Source organism: Copadichromis virginalis, linkage group LG9 (assembly GCF_057382275.1).
Source record: "Copadichromis virginalis isolate Kocher_CV1m ecotype Utaka linkage group LG9, C_Virginalis_male_GT1.1, whole genome shotgun sequence".
Classification (NCBI taxonomy): Eukaryota; Metazoa; Chordata; class Actinopteri; order Cichliformes; family Cichlidae; genus Copadichromis; species Copadichromis virginalis.
In genome coordinates, this window is record NC_140626.1 from 30,457,239 (window position 1) to 30,470,404 (window position 13,166).

The window sequence follows — 13,166 nt, forward strand, 5'->3', positions numbered from 1 at the left end:
TCGGTGGCTTTGCATTCCACAGCCACAAGGTAGAAGGCCAGCTCGCCCCGTGATGATGTTTGGGACTCTATTTTCACTCCCCACTTGAACACCTCCCTTTTTTTTCTTCCTCTCCACACATCTTCTCTTCCATTATGTCGCTCCCTCCTCACCTCTCTCACTCTCTTCCCTCCACTCTGTCTGTCATAAAGACAGTCGGACCGCAGTGTGATTCCCATTGGAAGGTCCACGGTGACCACAATGCATTTCAGCAGCTTAGAGGCAGAGCACATGATCCACTGATAAATCAGTCTGGGCCGGCTTCAATACTCCCCCCCGGGCCGACTTACATGTAAGACCTACTGCTTGTTTTACACACAGGCATGGCTCCAAAAACAGCGACGGTAACAGGATACTTGGATATTCAAAAAGCAGGTGGGCCTTGAGGAAAATCGGTAGAAAAATAATCAAGGTTTCTAATAATAGGTCTGTCGACAGTGTCAGCAGAGCGCTGCAGAATGACATCCACTTTATCTGAGCTCGCAGAGAACGTTTAGAAACTCACATCGAAACAGTCTTTTATCATTTCAGTGAAGCTCGCCGGGAACTTCCTTTAACACACATGGATAAATGTGCAACACACTGCTACAAACACGAGAGTGATCAATGCTGTCACCGCAAACAGCTGTAGAAAAAAAGACATAAGTGAAAACTGAAGAGAGCGAAATGTTACAGGAATAATCAACACCGCAGTGATCAAAGAAGGAAATTAGCATACTCGATTATGCTCTTTTTTTCGTTTTAATGACAGATTACATACTAATCACGTGTTTTCATCTCGCTGTTGGAATAAATGATTTTAGAAGCAAAATCATTAGCAGGGTGTGCACGCACACAGAGAGTGGAAAACCACCCAAAATTAGTCCACATGGAAGGATGTTTCGTGGCCTAAACGAATCATTAAAGCACTGGGTGGAAGTGCAATACCTCAAAAGGAAACCACACGCCTCAGAAATCTGATTAAAGTGCAGTGCGGTGTAATAGCTCGCGCTGTCACTGACTGCTCAGTGTGCAAACAGTTGCTTCTAATGTTTCGGCGTTTTCAGGACTTCAGAGAGAAAGCTTATGGCTTCAAACAGGAAACCAATTGCATGTTAGTAACATTTTTAAAAAAAAGTTACTTAAATATTTATTACATTTTTTAACAAGCTTTTGCCTTCATTCTTAAGGTGGTTTTGAGTGTTTTGAAAACCCAAATAAAAAGTATTATTAGTATTATTATACAGCGCAGTTGTGTAATATAACTGTCGCCCTCACTCATATCTATTGTGTGAAGTTTGGAGGAAACATGGTGCCATTTTTAATAAAAGTGTCCAGACTGAGGAAAGTTGTGCACTCTCAACTTGTATGGGCAGGAGCAGAAACGCCACATATGCTACAGTGTTTAAAATATGTGAAATAAGACAGCGAGTCACAAAGTCTGACTATCTGAATGACTGTCAACACTTTCCCCAGCTTCCCACTGGCCACTTTAAATTATCTCATAATTTCACAGTGGTGCACGAATCCAACATTTACTGCAGTTACGGGAGTTATCTAAAGGTTCATATCCTTCATGTTCCTAGAGATATCTCTGTAGCACAACACTAAGCTGAGACGTTCTGCCTCTATGCAGCTGGTTTTTCTTTTATTTGGATGTGAAATACAGATAACAGGGAGAGAGGAATGCGTCATCAAAGACATGGGCTGGACACACGTCACGTAAACTGGATGAAGGGAGATCGGAGCATATTATTCGCAAAAAAACAAAAAAAACAAAAACAAAACAAATGGGAGACTTCCTCTTCCAAAAGGATTCATACTGGACATTTAAACATTGAGATAAGGTCTCCAGGAGACTGGCGGCTCAGATATGTGCAAAGTGTCAGTACAGGGGGAAGCACTGGGCAGAGTTTCCCTTGCACATCCTTAGTGATAAGATCCTTTAATCCAAACTGCCTCGTGGCAAGAGGAATGGATACATTTTTCTATGAGTGGCCTCACTTAGGATCTAAACCTCTGGCCTAATCGATTTGGTGGCACATATGTAATGCCTTATAAATTTGTAGCGTTTAGGATTTAAAGACATCATTTTACTTTTTTCTTTTCTAAAATGTTTTTGTAACTGATTGTAGAAAAAGATTAAACCCATCTTTCTTTGCTCTTTTTTTCTTCTTCCTCACCTGACCCACCGTTGTCATTCTCGTTCTGTAGAGATGCCTAGATTAAGAAATTTTAGATTTAAATCAAAAATGTTGTGCACAGCATATCGAGAGCACTTATTGCTTACCTTCCTCCTTTGCACTCTTTTTTTTCTCATCTTATTCTTCCTCCCCGCCCCAATTCATCTCTCCTGTCTCTGACTGTTTTCCTGTCAGTATCGTGTTTAGAAAGTCAGCCCGTGGGTCAGCCTAGGGCTCGTAAATTTGTCAGCAGCGGCGCTGCAGAAAGGGGAGGCTACTTGCTCAGAAGGGTCAAGAGCACCGGTGGTCATATGGGGCCTTTTTCTCACTGCGGACTCGTGGTTGTTGTTTCAGGCACGTCCTCTTTAGAGAGACACCCAGCCTGGGAACATGCGACGGGCAGCAGTGTGTGATGAAGACATCTTGTGTGATGAAGTTCGAGTTCCAAGTTGTCTAAAGGGTACATTCAAATACTCTCTGTTTACCAGAGCAGACACTCACGGTGAAAGCGCGAGTCTGTATTTGTGTATTTGTAAAGACTTGCGTTGCTACATTCATGTCGCGACCCCTGACCCTAACCCTGAAGAACGGACTCCACCCCGACACACTCATCGTTGTTGAGAGACCTTGCGTTTCTAAATGTTCACACACAAACATATGCACATACACAAGAAAATAAACCTATTTTCTAATGTTTTTAACAGGGATATAGGTGCTCCGTGCTATAAATAGAAACACATAAAAGCTGGTAGGAAGACTTCTTCGATTACGGAGGACTTTACCAGTCCTCTTTAAGTCCATTAAAGTACTGCACTCTATTCTGAAATAAAAAAAAACAGAAAACAAGAGACCAAGAGCATCAGCAAAACACCAAAAAGGTGCTAAACTTCTTGTTAACGTGTCCATTGTAAGAACAAGATCTAAAGAGACTGGTGTTAATGGAAAACCATCATGAAGAAACCACAGCTTCCTGCACGCCAACAGCAAAACCTAGAGGTAGCCTCATAGATTGATGCTATTTTTTCTTTAGACGTCTGAACAAATCAGCATCAAGATAAAAGAAGAAAATAATTATAATTGTTATTTATTTTGTTTGATTTATTTATAGTCTTTTTTTGCATGTCACAAATGTCCAAATAAAGTCCATTCAGTGACTTTTCACATATTTTTGACTGGACTAAACTGGTTTGGGCTGGAAATGATGCCAGTGTGTCTTAAAATCTTACTTGCACTGACAAATCTTTTTTGTCCTCATTTTTAAAATATCAGTGAAAAGCAATTTATTGTGGAATAAATAAGCAATAATGAATGCATTTACGCACTCCTTATAATGGTGCTAGCCTGCAAGCAGCCTGTGGGTCTCCCTTTCTTCTTTTTGTTCCTTTCCTTGTTCCCATTTTTTTAATTGATCGGAGATACATCCTTGCTTCCCAGTGGAGTCACAGAAGAATGTGACACCAGGAACGTTTACCGTCACCATTTACGCCATTCCCGTCAGCCAAGAATGAGTCTCTCTGACAGGGTAAATGATGGCGTCATTATGATGATGATGGAGATTACTGGGCACAAAAGGACATGCTGAGTTGAGATTTCAGCAGGAAAAAACCAACCAGCCAGTTCTTACTACACACAAGTGTAGATGTGAACTATATTGGTGAGGGCCTGATTTAAGGAGGGAACATTGACTAATTTGATAGAATTAAATGTTTTCACATTATTTTTGAGCTGAAGGTGCAGCTGTGGTCTTTGTCTTTGGATGCCATTTCTTCCCCTTCTACTTTTATTTTATTTGTAGCTACAAACTTGGGGAAATTGGAGAAATGCATAAATCAAAACAAAGTGAAACGTGTTCTTGCATCTTCACCTCTTTCCTTTGTCCGTCTCTTTCATGTTCACACTCTTCAGACATACAAACTCAGCCTTACACAAGCACAAAACCCTGATTCCTGGTTAATGATCTCCTCCTTGTAGACACTTAAACATGACACAAAGCCTGACAGTTTTAAAGCCCCCCTCGGGAGAGTGACGCAGGAGTTAAAAAATGTGCACAAAAAAAAAAAAAGGCAGGAGGCAATGAAAGTGATTGTGTTTTCTCTCCGGGGTTTTAAATACAGCGTTCTTCTCGCATCGCAAACCCCATGAGATACCACGAAACAGTTAAAAAGTGACAAGCAAAGACAGATAGACGTGGAGAGGAATCGCAGATGTGAGAGATGCGAGCGGAGCTTGGCGTCACTTTCTTTTAAGCACAGCAGAGCAAACAGAACAAATTCCTCCATGCCTGCACGCAGAGGTGATAGATGGGAGCAGCGAGTCCCAATCAGATGTTCCGCCGGGGTTATCAGCTCATTTCAATAGATCGTTACCGGCAGGGAGTGCGCTGCACATCACCTCCTTATCTCGTCACACTCCGTCATCCCACGCCTCTATCGCTCCGAAGTGGAATGCCCAATGAAGACATGAAAATGGATGGGAGGCAGAGGGGAAAGGAGGAAAATGGGAAGAGGTGTAAGGGAGCCCCAAATCTCAGCTGCCATCTCTTCAAGCCTGAGAGTCATGCCGTGAGAGGGAGCGATATTATCGAGGGGTGGATGAGTGTGTGTGAGATTGTGTGTGTACATCCTCTTACAGTCAGGAGACGCACTCATCAGCACTGTAATGTGCACAAATGTTCTCCTAGGACGTTCAACAGAGTTGTCCTGTAACACTCCATCTTTTTATGACAGCCTTCTTTTTTTTATGAAGCCTGACTGGAAAAGACATAATCTCGTTAACCAGACATGTTTCCCCCATCAACCCTGTTTGTTTCTTGAGGCAGCTGTGTGTTTTGCCAGAGCGCTCAACAACCAACTCAATCCAAACATGAGAAAAAAGAAGCGCGCTGAAACCCTGAAACTCAATAAGCAGAATTATTTGTATATCTTGGGCCATTCTTGAACATCATCGCAAGTTCAAGTGAATTTGTTGTGGCAGTGAAATATCTGATACTGTAAACAGATGAAAACAAACACAGAGGTTTGTACTATGTAATTTTTCTCACCGTTGAAGGAAGGCCTTCACTGCCAAGTTTATGTTTCAGAAAAGAGCTTTTATTCCACTCTAGCATATCTTGAATTCCTCGCTTAACTTCTGGCTAATACTGTTTACGGGGTTCTCAAAGTTGAAGAAAAGTGATGGGTGGTCCTCTGTTCTGGTCCCTTTGGCTTTGCAGGAAGTGTTTCAAGACAATTTAGTGAAAATTTTCCAATTTTCCACAGTCCGTGCCCTAAACAATCGACTCTTTGATCGAAGCCAGCTAATTATTTGATCATGCTGGAGCTCTGGGACACGTACTGCTGCAGAGGAAGTGGCTTACCTGGGCTTAGGCACTGAGAAACGCAGCCAGGCATCATAAGACAAGGAAAACAGGCATTTAATAAGGGCACTTCATTTGAGAATAAGCCCAGGGCTGTCTGAACCCGGCTAATCTCCCCAAAACCCACTTCTTAAAGCTTTCTGCCTTGTTTGCCTTTAAAGTGTGGGAGGTAGGTGAACGCTTGGCTGTTTGCTTAGTGACAGCTCAGGTATAACCATGCAATGAGGTGTGCAGAGACTGAAAGGACAGGGAAAAAGAGAAAATAAGGGTAGAAGCGATGACAGACAGGTGGGAGAAAGAAATTTCATTACATTCGAGCTTCGAGGGAAAGATGTGCAGTTTCGCTTTCTGGACACCGGGAAAAATGCCAAGTTTAAATGCAACCAAGATTAAATCAAGATGTCATGTTTGTTTGTTTGTTTTCAGACCTCCTCCAGAGAGTGTTAGAGATGCAGTCTACAAAAAGCTGCACGTGTTTTTTCCAAGATGAAGATCTGATGTGTACTTTTTTCTAAGTTCTGCTACACCGATGAGCAGTCTGTGCATCGAAATAGCCACTCTCCACACTACATATAAAAAAATCGATCTGAACCCTGATAAAAATATAAGTTGGACAATTTATTACTCAGATTTTAAGATTAAATCCCATCCCTCCTTCAAGGTTATGGGCACCTCTCATCTTTGATTGTGGGTTTTCTAGATGAGCTGTTGTTTCAACTAGAATGAACAGACTGCACTATTAAGCCTGCTTATTTTCAATTACATCTTGTATAGAATGGATCGGTGAGCATAAATGTGTCAAAGGTAAGTGTAGATACAAACAAGAAGTATTAAGGGCAGATTATTAAGACGTGGTTTCAACTGCACTTTAGCCAGCCGGTGAAAAATCTTCCCCCGAGACGCACACATAATCCTCTGTGCTCCCAAATCTAACCACAAAAATCTGATTTGTGATCTGCTTGACGAAGCAGCCCGTGACTAAATGTAAATGAATCTTATCTGGATGCTTTGTATCCTGAGAAAACAAGAGCAACTTGGGCCTTAGAAGAAAAAGTAGCTCCGAGGACAGGTTTCATCTCACCTCCAAAGCATCAGAGGGTATTTAGAACTCGAAAAAGTCAAACAAGGTTCAAAATCCCTGTGGGGGTTTTCCAGGATTATTATGGGACCTTCCCCTCGGTGCCTCCCAGCAGACAAACAGAAGCCCTGCAGAGCTATGCCAAGCTTTAGAGAGACCTCCGCACCTGCCTGCCTGTCTGTCTGTCGGCCACAAACACATCACAGTTAAATGAAGATGACACAGGAACAACATTTCTCGTTCCTGCTCGGCGACCCATGAAACCAAAGGCGTTTCTGTGCATCTCTCATTCACCATAACCACCAGGAAACAGCCTAACCGCTAAAAATCAAACCTGATAGGAATAGCAAATTTTCCCCTGCTGACTATTATAACCGTCACTGCGGCTTTGGGTATTTGCTCAGCAATATGTCACCGCTCATTAATTGAGTGAGCAATGACCTCTTGTATTTGTTTTCCACTGGAATGCAGCTTTACCAATACTGGTCACTTACTCCACAATATACTACCTTGTGAGAGATTTACCGAGGAGTCCAGTAGGTCATATTTTTTTCCCCCACTAAATATTAATAGTTCTAATAGTTCACTGCAAATGTGAATGTGGAAAACATAGCTTTGTACACTAAAGGATGAACACTCTTTATAGTTCTTGCTGGTAAAGGATTAGAAGCACTTGCTTTCACACGTGAAACAAGTGCTTCTAACAACCCCCGACTCCTGTTGTTCAGAGCGACCGTCACCTGTGGACCTCTCTGTGCATCAGGACGTGTCCAGAGCTGCAGAGTGTCGCACAGGGTGAGTCACGCGGCACACAGTGTCGCTTCACTCCACCCCAGTGGAAAAGCAGAACGTCCACAAGGCAAACAGTGATGAACGCGCTCCTCTAGGAATGAAGATGAAAAAGCAGCTGGAAAATGTGCTTCTGCTTCCTCCCCCCCAATTTAAAGTTTTCCACATCTTTTTTTCTTCTTCTTTTTTTCAGTGGGTCATTCTGAACAAGTGATGAAGGCATGGGAGAATGGACGACCAAACACAAAGTGTACATGAATCACGCAGAGGTGGGGGTGTGAGGAGGCATATGGTTTGCAGAGAGCGTATTTGAGACCGAATGTAACGCTGGGGCTCTTAAATCTGTCCGTGCCCCCGGGAGAATACACTCTGAGAATGAGACATCTATCTGTGCTGCTGCCACGGTTGGCTGTGAAAGCCATCAGCTCAGACCCAAGTTTAAATCACTATCATTGTTTTGTTTGCTACGGGGCGCTTTCACCTCTGTGATTCGTACATCTGCACACATGGCTGGTTTCAAAACAGGTGAATCCACTTTGAAAACCATGTGACCCATGTAAACCACATGTCATCTTCTTTAATTTGACCGATGATCTTGCTACAGTGTGTTTCACTTAACAATATTTGTCAGATGAAGGAGCTCGGCTGAACCCGAGTCTGTTAATCTGTCATTTTCAAATCCTTTCAGACAGATTGTTTGACTTCTCCGCTTTTCTTTCTCTCATTAATCTTGATTCCAATTTGTAGTTTTACTCAGGCCACACATGATATCCAGATTTCTGGGGCTACTTTTGAAATACACACACAAAAGGACCACCCAGAAGTGTTTCTTTCTACTATAGTTTTCTAAAAGAGAATCCACCACACAAATGGCTCCAATCGCCCAAAAAAACCCCAAAAAAGACACATTAAAAACTAATCGGACGGCGACGACACACGGTAGTCGTGCAAGGCCTTATTTGCAAAGCAGATGGAAAGCCTTGGCCTGTCCAACATTAATTACAATCACATTCAGGGAGGAAGCCATCCCTCCTCCAGGGCGGTTAGGACTCTGTGTACGGCTGGAGGAGATGGCAACCTAATCCCCTGGTCACCGCAGAAATCTGAGGGAATCGTCAAAGGATGGACAGGACATGATTAATCAAAGTGGAGAGCCAGATGTGCAACAACACGGGCGTATAAACCGAACACTCGCACAGCAAAGGAACACCAAAGCCACAGACACACAAACACCATCGCATTCCCCCCACAGAAGCCAAAAGAGGGGCTCCGATATATGAGACTAAAACGACGGCCTCCTCCTGTCTGAATATCTGGTTTTCATCACTACAAAATTGCAACACCAATCCTCAGAGGTACAATAAGTAGAGAATAGTGCTCTACTTCAGTCACTCCAACCTAATTCACTTCTTCGTTTGCGGTACTGAGTGACTGTTAAATGGTTTAGAAAGGTGCGGGGTAAAAATATTTACAGGAATATTTGTTTTAAGAAAAGTTTGAGTGAGGGGGGGTGTGTGTGTGTGTGTGTGTGTGTGTGTGAAGCCATAAGACTACATTCTTCTGCAGTGATATGTTCCCACTGCTCTCCTAGCCAGATCATGACAATGCAGCGAGTCCCCCCCCCCCCCCCAAAAAAGGACAATCAATCTGGATTTAAGCCTCCTTCTCCACCAGCGCCTGACTCTGGCAGCGCGTCTGTTTATCTTGAGGCGCTCTGTTTAGAGTCTCCCAGTAAACACTACAGCTCCTAATGGAAGGAAAGGCTTTGAGCTTTTATGTCCTAAACCCGTTATGATTAAAGTGTTCCTCTTTATCATCACTCGAGCTAATTAAAGACAAAGCTGCTTGGGAAACACAAACAACGCGACGCGATTTACGCACAGTAACCGCAACTCGCTGTAACGGAGGTCAACGGCAAGAATAGCCTTTTATATATATATATATATATATATATATATATATATGTGTGTGTGTGTGTGTGTGTGTGTTACACGCCAGCGGTGGTGGTTGATGGTTTGCTGAGAATACGAGGTTTATTTTTCCCGGGAAGACATAAATCATGGCGTAGATTGCACAGCAAGACTTGACCACAGAATTTCGGTCCTATAAATGAGCTGAGGAGGGCGAATTTACGCGGAGGGAGAGGACGTGTAACAATAAATTACTCAGAAACAATACGAACCTCGTCAGTTTTTCCTCAAACCGCACAGTAGATGAGTTTGTTATTTGCTCTCCCTGTGGTTTGCACAATGGGTTCGTTCATTATCCGGCGATAAAAGTGCGTAACTGTGTGTCTGCTTTGTGTGTCGCGCTGTGTTGAGAGCTGTAACCCCAAAGTTTAAAGTAGATGAGATAAAAAGAGCCAAGTTATGACCCTTTATTTTATATTTTACTTTTTTAGCATTAAATTCCGATAAAGTTTTCTTATTTTGTCTAATTATCCTCCGGTCTGCCCAGGCACAAGTTTCACTTGCTTGTATAAAACACCTGTTCGGTCTCATATAAAATAGACCCAACACAATCACAATTACGCACAGAGAAGAAAAAATCACAATGAAAAAGTTTTGTTTTGTTTCAATAACTTACCTAAATTAACGAAGCTCATCACCATGTCTGCATCATTTAGAAAGGCAGTTTCTTGATATGTGGCCAGGGGAGGGCTCTGGGTCGTCCGCATGGCCTGATATCGCTCCAACCTGCTTTCCACTTGCCTCTTCTCCTCGCTGGATATAGTGTTGTATAAGTCCAGCATGAAAAGCGGAGCGGAGTTGTACTTTCCGTTTGACAAATGTGGTCTCGGTCTGTGGGGCAGCCCCAGGATGGACAGGATCTCCTTCTGCATCTCCCTCTTCTCATGCGTCCTCAGCCGCCGGTGGGTGAAACCTGCTTGAACCTCGTTATTCCCATCCAGTGAATAATTACTCCCCGCGACTGTGAACATGCAGTAATAAGCGCTCCACCACAATCCGACCAAGGCAAGCCAGCGGATGGTCATGGTGTTGTCCCTCAGTGGCTCTCCGGAGTCCCAAGAGTGGCTGGCTTGGAGCTTCAGTCGCCTATCCGAAAGTAAAAATGCGCGTAATGGTAACCAAAGTCCGTCCGGGCGCGTTGTGATCTGTGGCAACCAAAGATCAAAAGCAAAGAAAGAATCGTGTATCAAGCCATTTAAAAGACTCGCCAAAGCAAAATGCGCATAATAGTATCGGCCCAGCTTTCATTTCTGATCGCCGTAGCGCGCTTGGCTCCTTCAGGATAAAGTGCACCATGTGAAACTTAATTCTGAGCGCTCCAGTAAGTCGGTCAACAGACACCGTCTGATGTCACATTTACCAGAAGAAGAACAACTCCTCTGACAGAAGCCATGTTACTTACAGCGGATATATCTACTCGCCTGGATTTATGGCTTTTCCAAAGCTGCGCACTGGGTCCTTAAACTGTTCGAAGCGCTCTCAGCGACAGTCACCTACTCCCACAGGCGGAGTGTCAGAGTCTAACAGGAATCAGCAGGTTGCAGTCCATAATATGCGTGCGCACGGACGTGTTCGGCGCTTTAACCGCCCACTCTGTGCGCTCTCAGCCAGAGGTGGAGCTCTTTTTAGGCTGCAAACACGACCTAACATCGTATTTCCAGATTTTACTTACAGCCTGTTTGTTTTAATAAAGCTGTCAGGTTTGTGAAGCACGAGATGCGGTCGTTATTTTACACTTTCCGTGTCAGGACTTGAGGGAAACTCTGCTTCTGCGTCATACTTCTACGTGTAACTAATAAATAAGACTGCTGGGGTCGATCTCACACTTCTGATCGGAGCACACCATACTCTAAAATGATCTGTTTTTAACGAGGTTTGAAGAGTTGCGATGCGGGAGCTTGAATCAGTAAATGTGCTAAAGCAGGGGTCACACATTTACACGTTGTCCTGTTGAGGCACGACCCCTGACGATGGAGACTGAAACAGCAAGTAAAGCGCTCACAGCAGCTACAAGCGAGAAGAGCCCGCACCTTCCTGTTACCGCCGCTGGAAATAACGCGAACAAATTGCGCAATGGGTAATTTGGCCGAGATGACCCTTGGAAAACAAAGTCCTGAAGTAAGAATTTTTACTTTTTTTCTTTTGCTTCTTTGTACAGTCTGCGGTCGTACATTCATTTCAAACTAAAACAATAAAGTAAATATTTAGTTCCCAGTCTCAGCTTCGAGTGGGTTTACAGGAAAATAGAAGTATCTGCGTGGCAGACACGGGATTTTTAAACAGCACAGAGTCCAGAGTTAAAGGGTTCAGAAATATTTGCATGAATAAACACAGATTTAATGAACATCTGAATATTTAACACTGGCTGTGCAAACCCACACACTTCCCCGCAGCTGGATCTAAATGGACTGGTTCTTATATGGCGCTTTTCTACTCTGAGCACTCTTCTCCTCGCTCACTTACCTCATTCATCCATTCACAATCTATGCTCTTTCTTTCAAAGGGCTTTTTATCTCACATTCACAGGCATTCAAACATGCTCCAGTTCTGGATTTACTTCACATGCATGGTCAGCTCCCTGCTCCTCATAGGACAGTAACTTAATGATATCTCTCACTCAGCTCTGTAGGCTCTTTTGTGAATGAAATGATGATGAAACAACAGCTGCCCACGGTCACAGCTAAGAGTTTGTTCTTAGAGGTGAACCTTTGCGATTTAACTCCCCTGAAATTCAAGTCAAAATTCAAATCAAAAGTGTTCAAAGACAGAGTATTTGTTGTGATTTGAACGATATTGGTCACTAATTACTTAAAAGTATTTTTAAGTGCCATACCATACACAAATACACTCACCTGTTCTCTATTATTTAAGTTTTTTGTAAATAATAGTAGGTATGCTTCTTTTCTGGCACATTATTTCACTTCCTCACTTCAGATGACTCGATAAAGCAATTTTAATACTTTGCGAATTAAAGTCATACATTTAAACCCTATAAAATATAGTGCTTAACATTATACCTTAGCCACCTATGTCTCCTATATGTGTCACAAATTCACTACAATGTGCTGCTGTAGTATTTAGTGCTTTTATAGTCTCTAATATTCCATTGAAAATAGCATGGACCTCATGCATTTGGATGTACTAAAAAATAAAAAATCTCACATGCTATTTTAGTGTACTAAATAATATGTTGCTGTGGTATTTCAGAACCGGCCTAACAGAACTCGGCTAAACGTGCTCCAGAAACGGAAAAGGAATTCTCTAAAATTCCTCTTCTGTCTTTTGCTGCCCTCTCTCCATTCCCCCTAACCTGTGTTATGTCTTCCTGGTCCCTTCAGTCTGTGATGGACCGGGTGATAAGGTCCAAAGGTGTCCATATCGTTCTGAGTCTCTGCTACTGCTGCTGCCAGAGCTTATCTAATCTGTACGTGAAGAGTGAGATCCAGCATCAAAGCTACACATACCACCACCACCACACAAACAGACACATACACTCACACATCTACTGCTGGGGAGCTTCCAGACTAAATACCACACCATCAATCCCATACAGCTGAAAGAAAACCTAACATTGGGGAAGGGCGTGTTTTTCAAATGTCATTGTCTATTCGCTATATTCACTCTACACAGTTCTCCTGATTGGAAATAGTTGAAAACACTTATCCCGCCTAATCAACATGAAAATAATCCAGAAAGACTTGTCACACATAAAATTATGTGTTTTGAAACGCAAACTGATCCATCTCTGAAATAACAGAAGCAGGGCTAAAGAT

The 13,166-nt window shown here is 42.9% G+C and overlaps 1 protein-coding gene across 2 annotated transcripts in view; it reads right to left on the minus strand.

Annotated features, from left to right (window-relative positions):
* Nucleotides 1–10,933, minus strand: part of bmp6 (bone morphogenetic protein 6) — a 51,022-nt gene extending 40,089 nt beyond the window's left edge. Inside the window, exons 1-2 of one of the 2 annotated variants that reach the window (XM_085468704.1) lie at nt 10,796–10,933; nt 10,010–10,538 (exon numbers count right to left, since the gene is read on the minus strand). In XM_085468704.1, coding sequence (XP_085324830.1) covers nt 10,010–10,418 — 409 coding nt within the window. In that variant the 5' untranslated portion in view covers nt 10,419–10,538; nt 10,796–10,933. Of the gene's footprint in view, nt 1–10,009 lie in introns of both variants that reach the window. The other variant, XM_085468703.1, reaches the window with a different exon arrangement.
* Between the last annotated feature and the right edge of the window lie 2,233 nt (nt 10,934–13,166).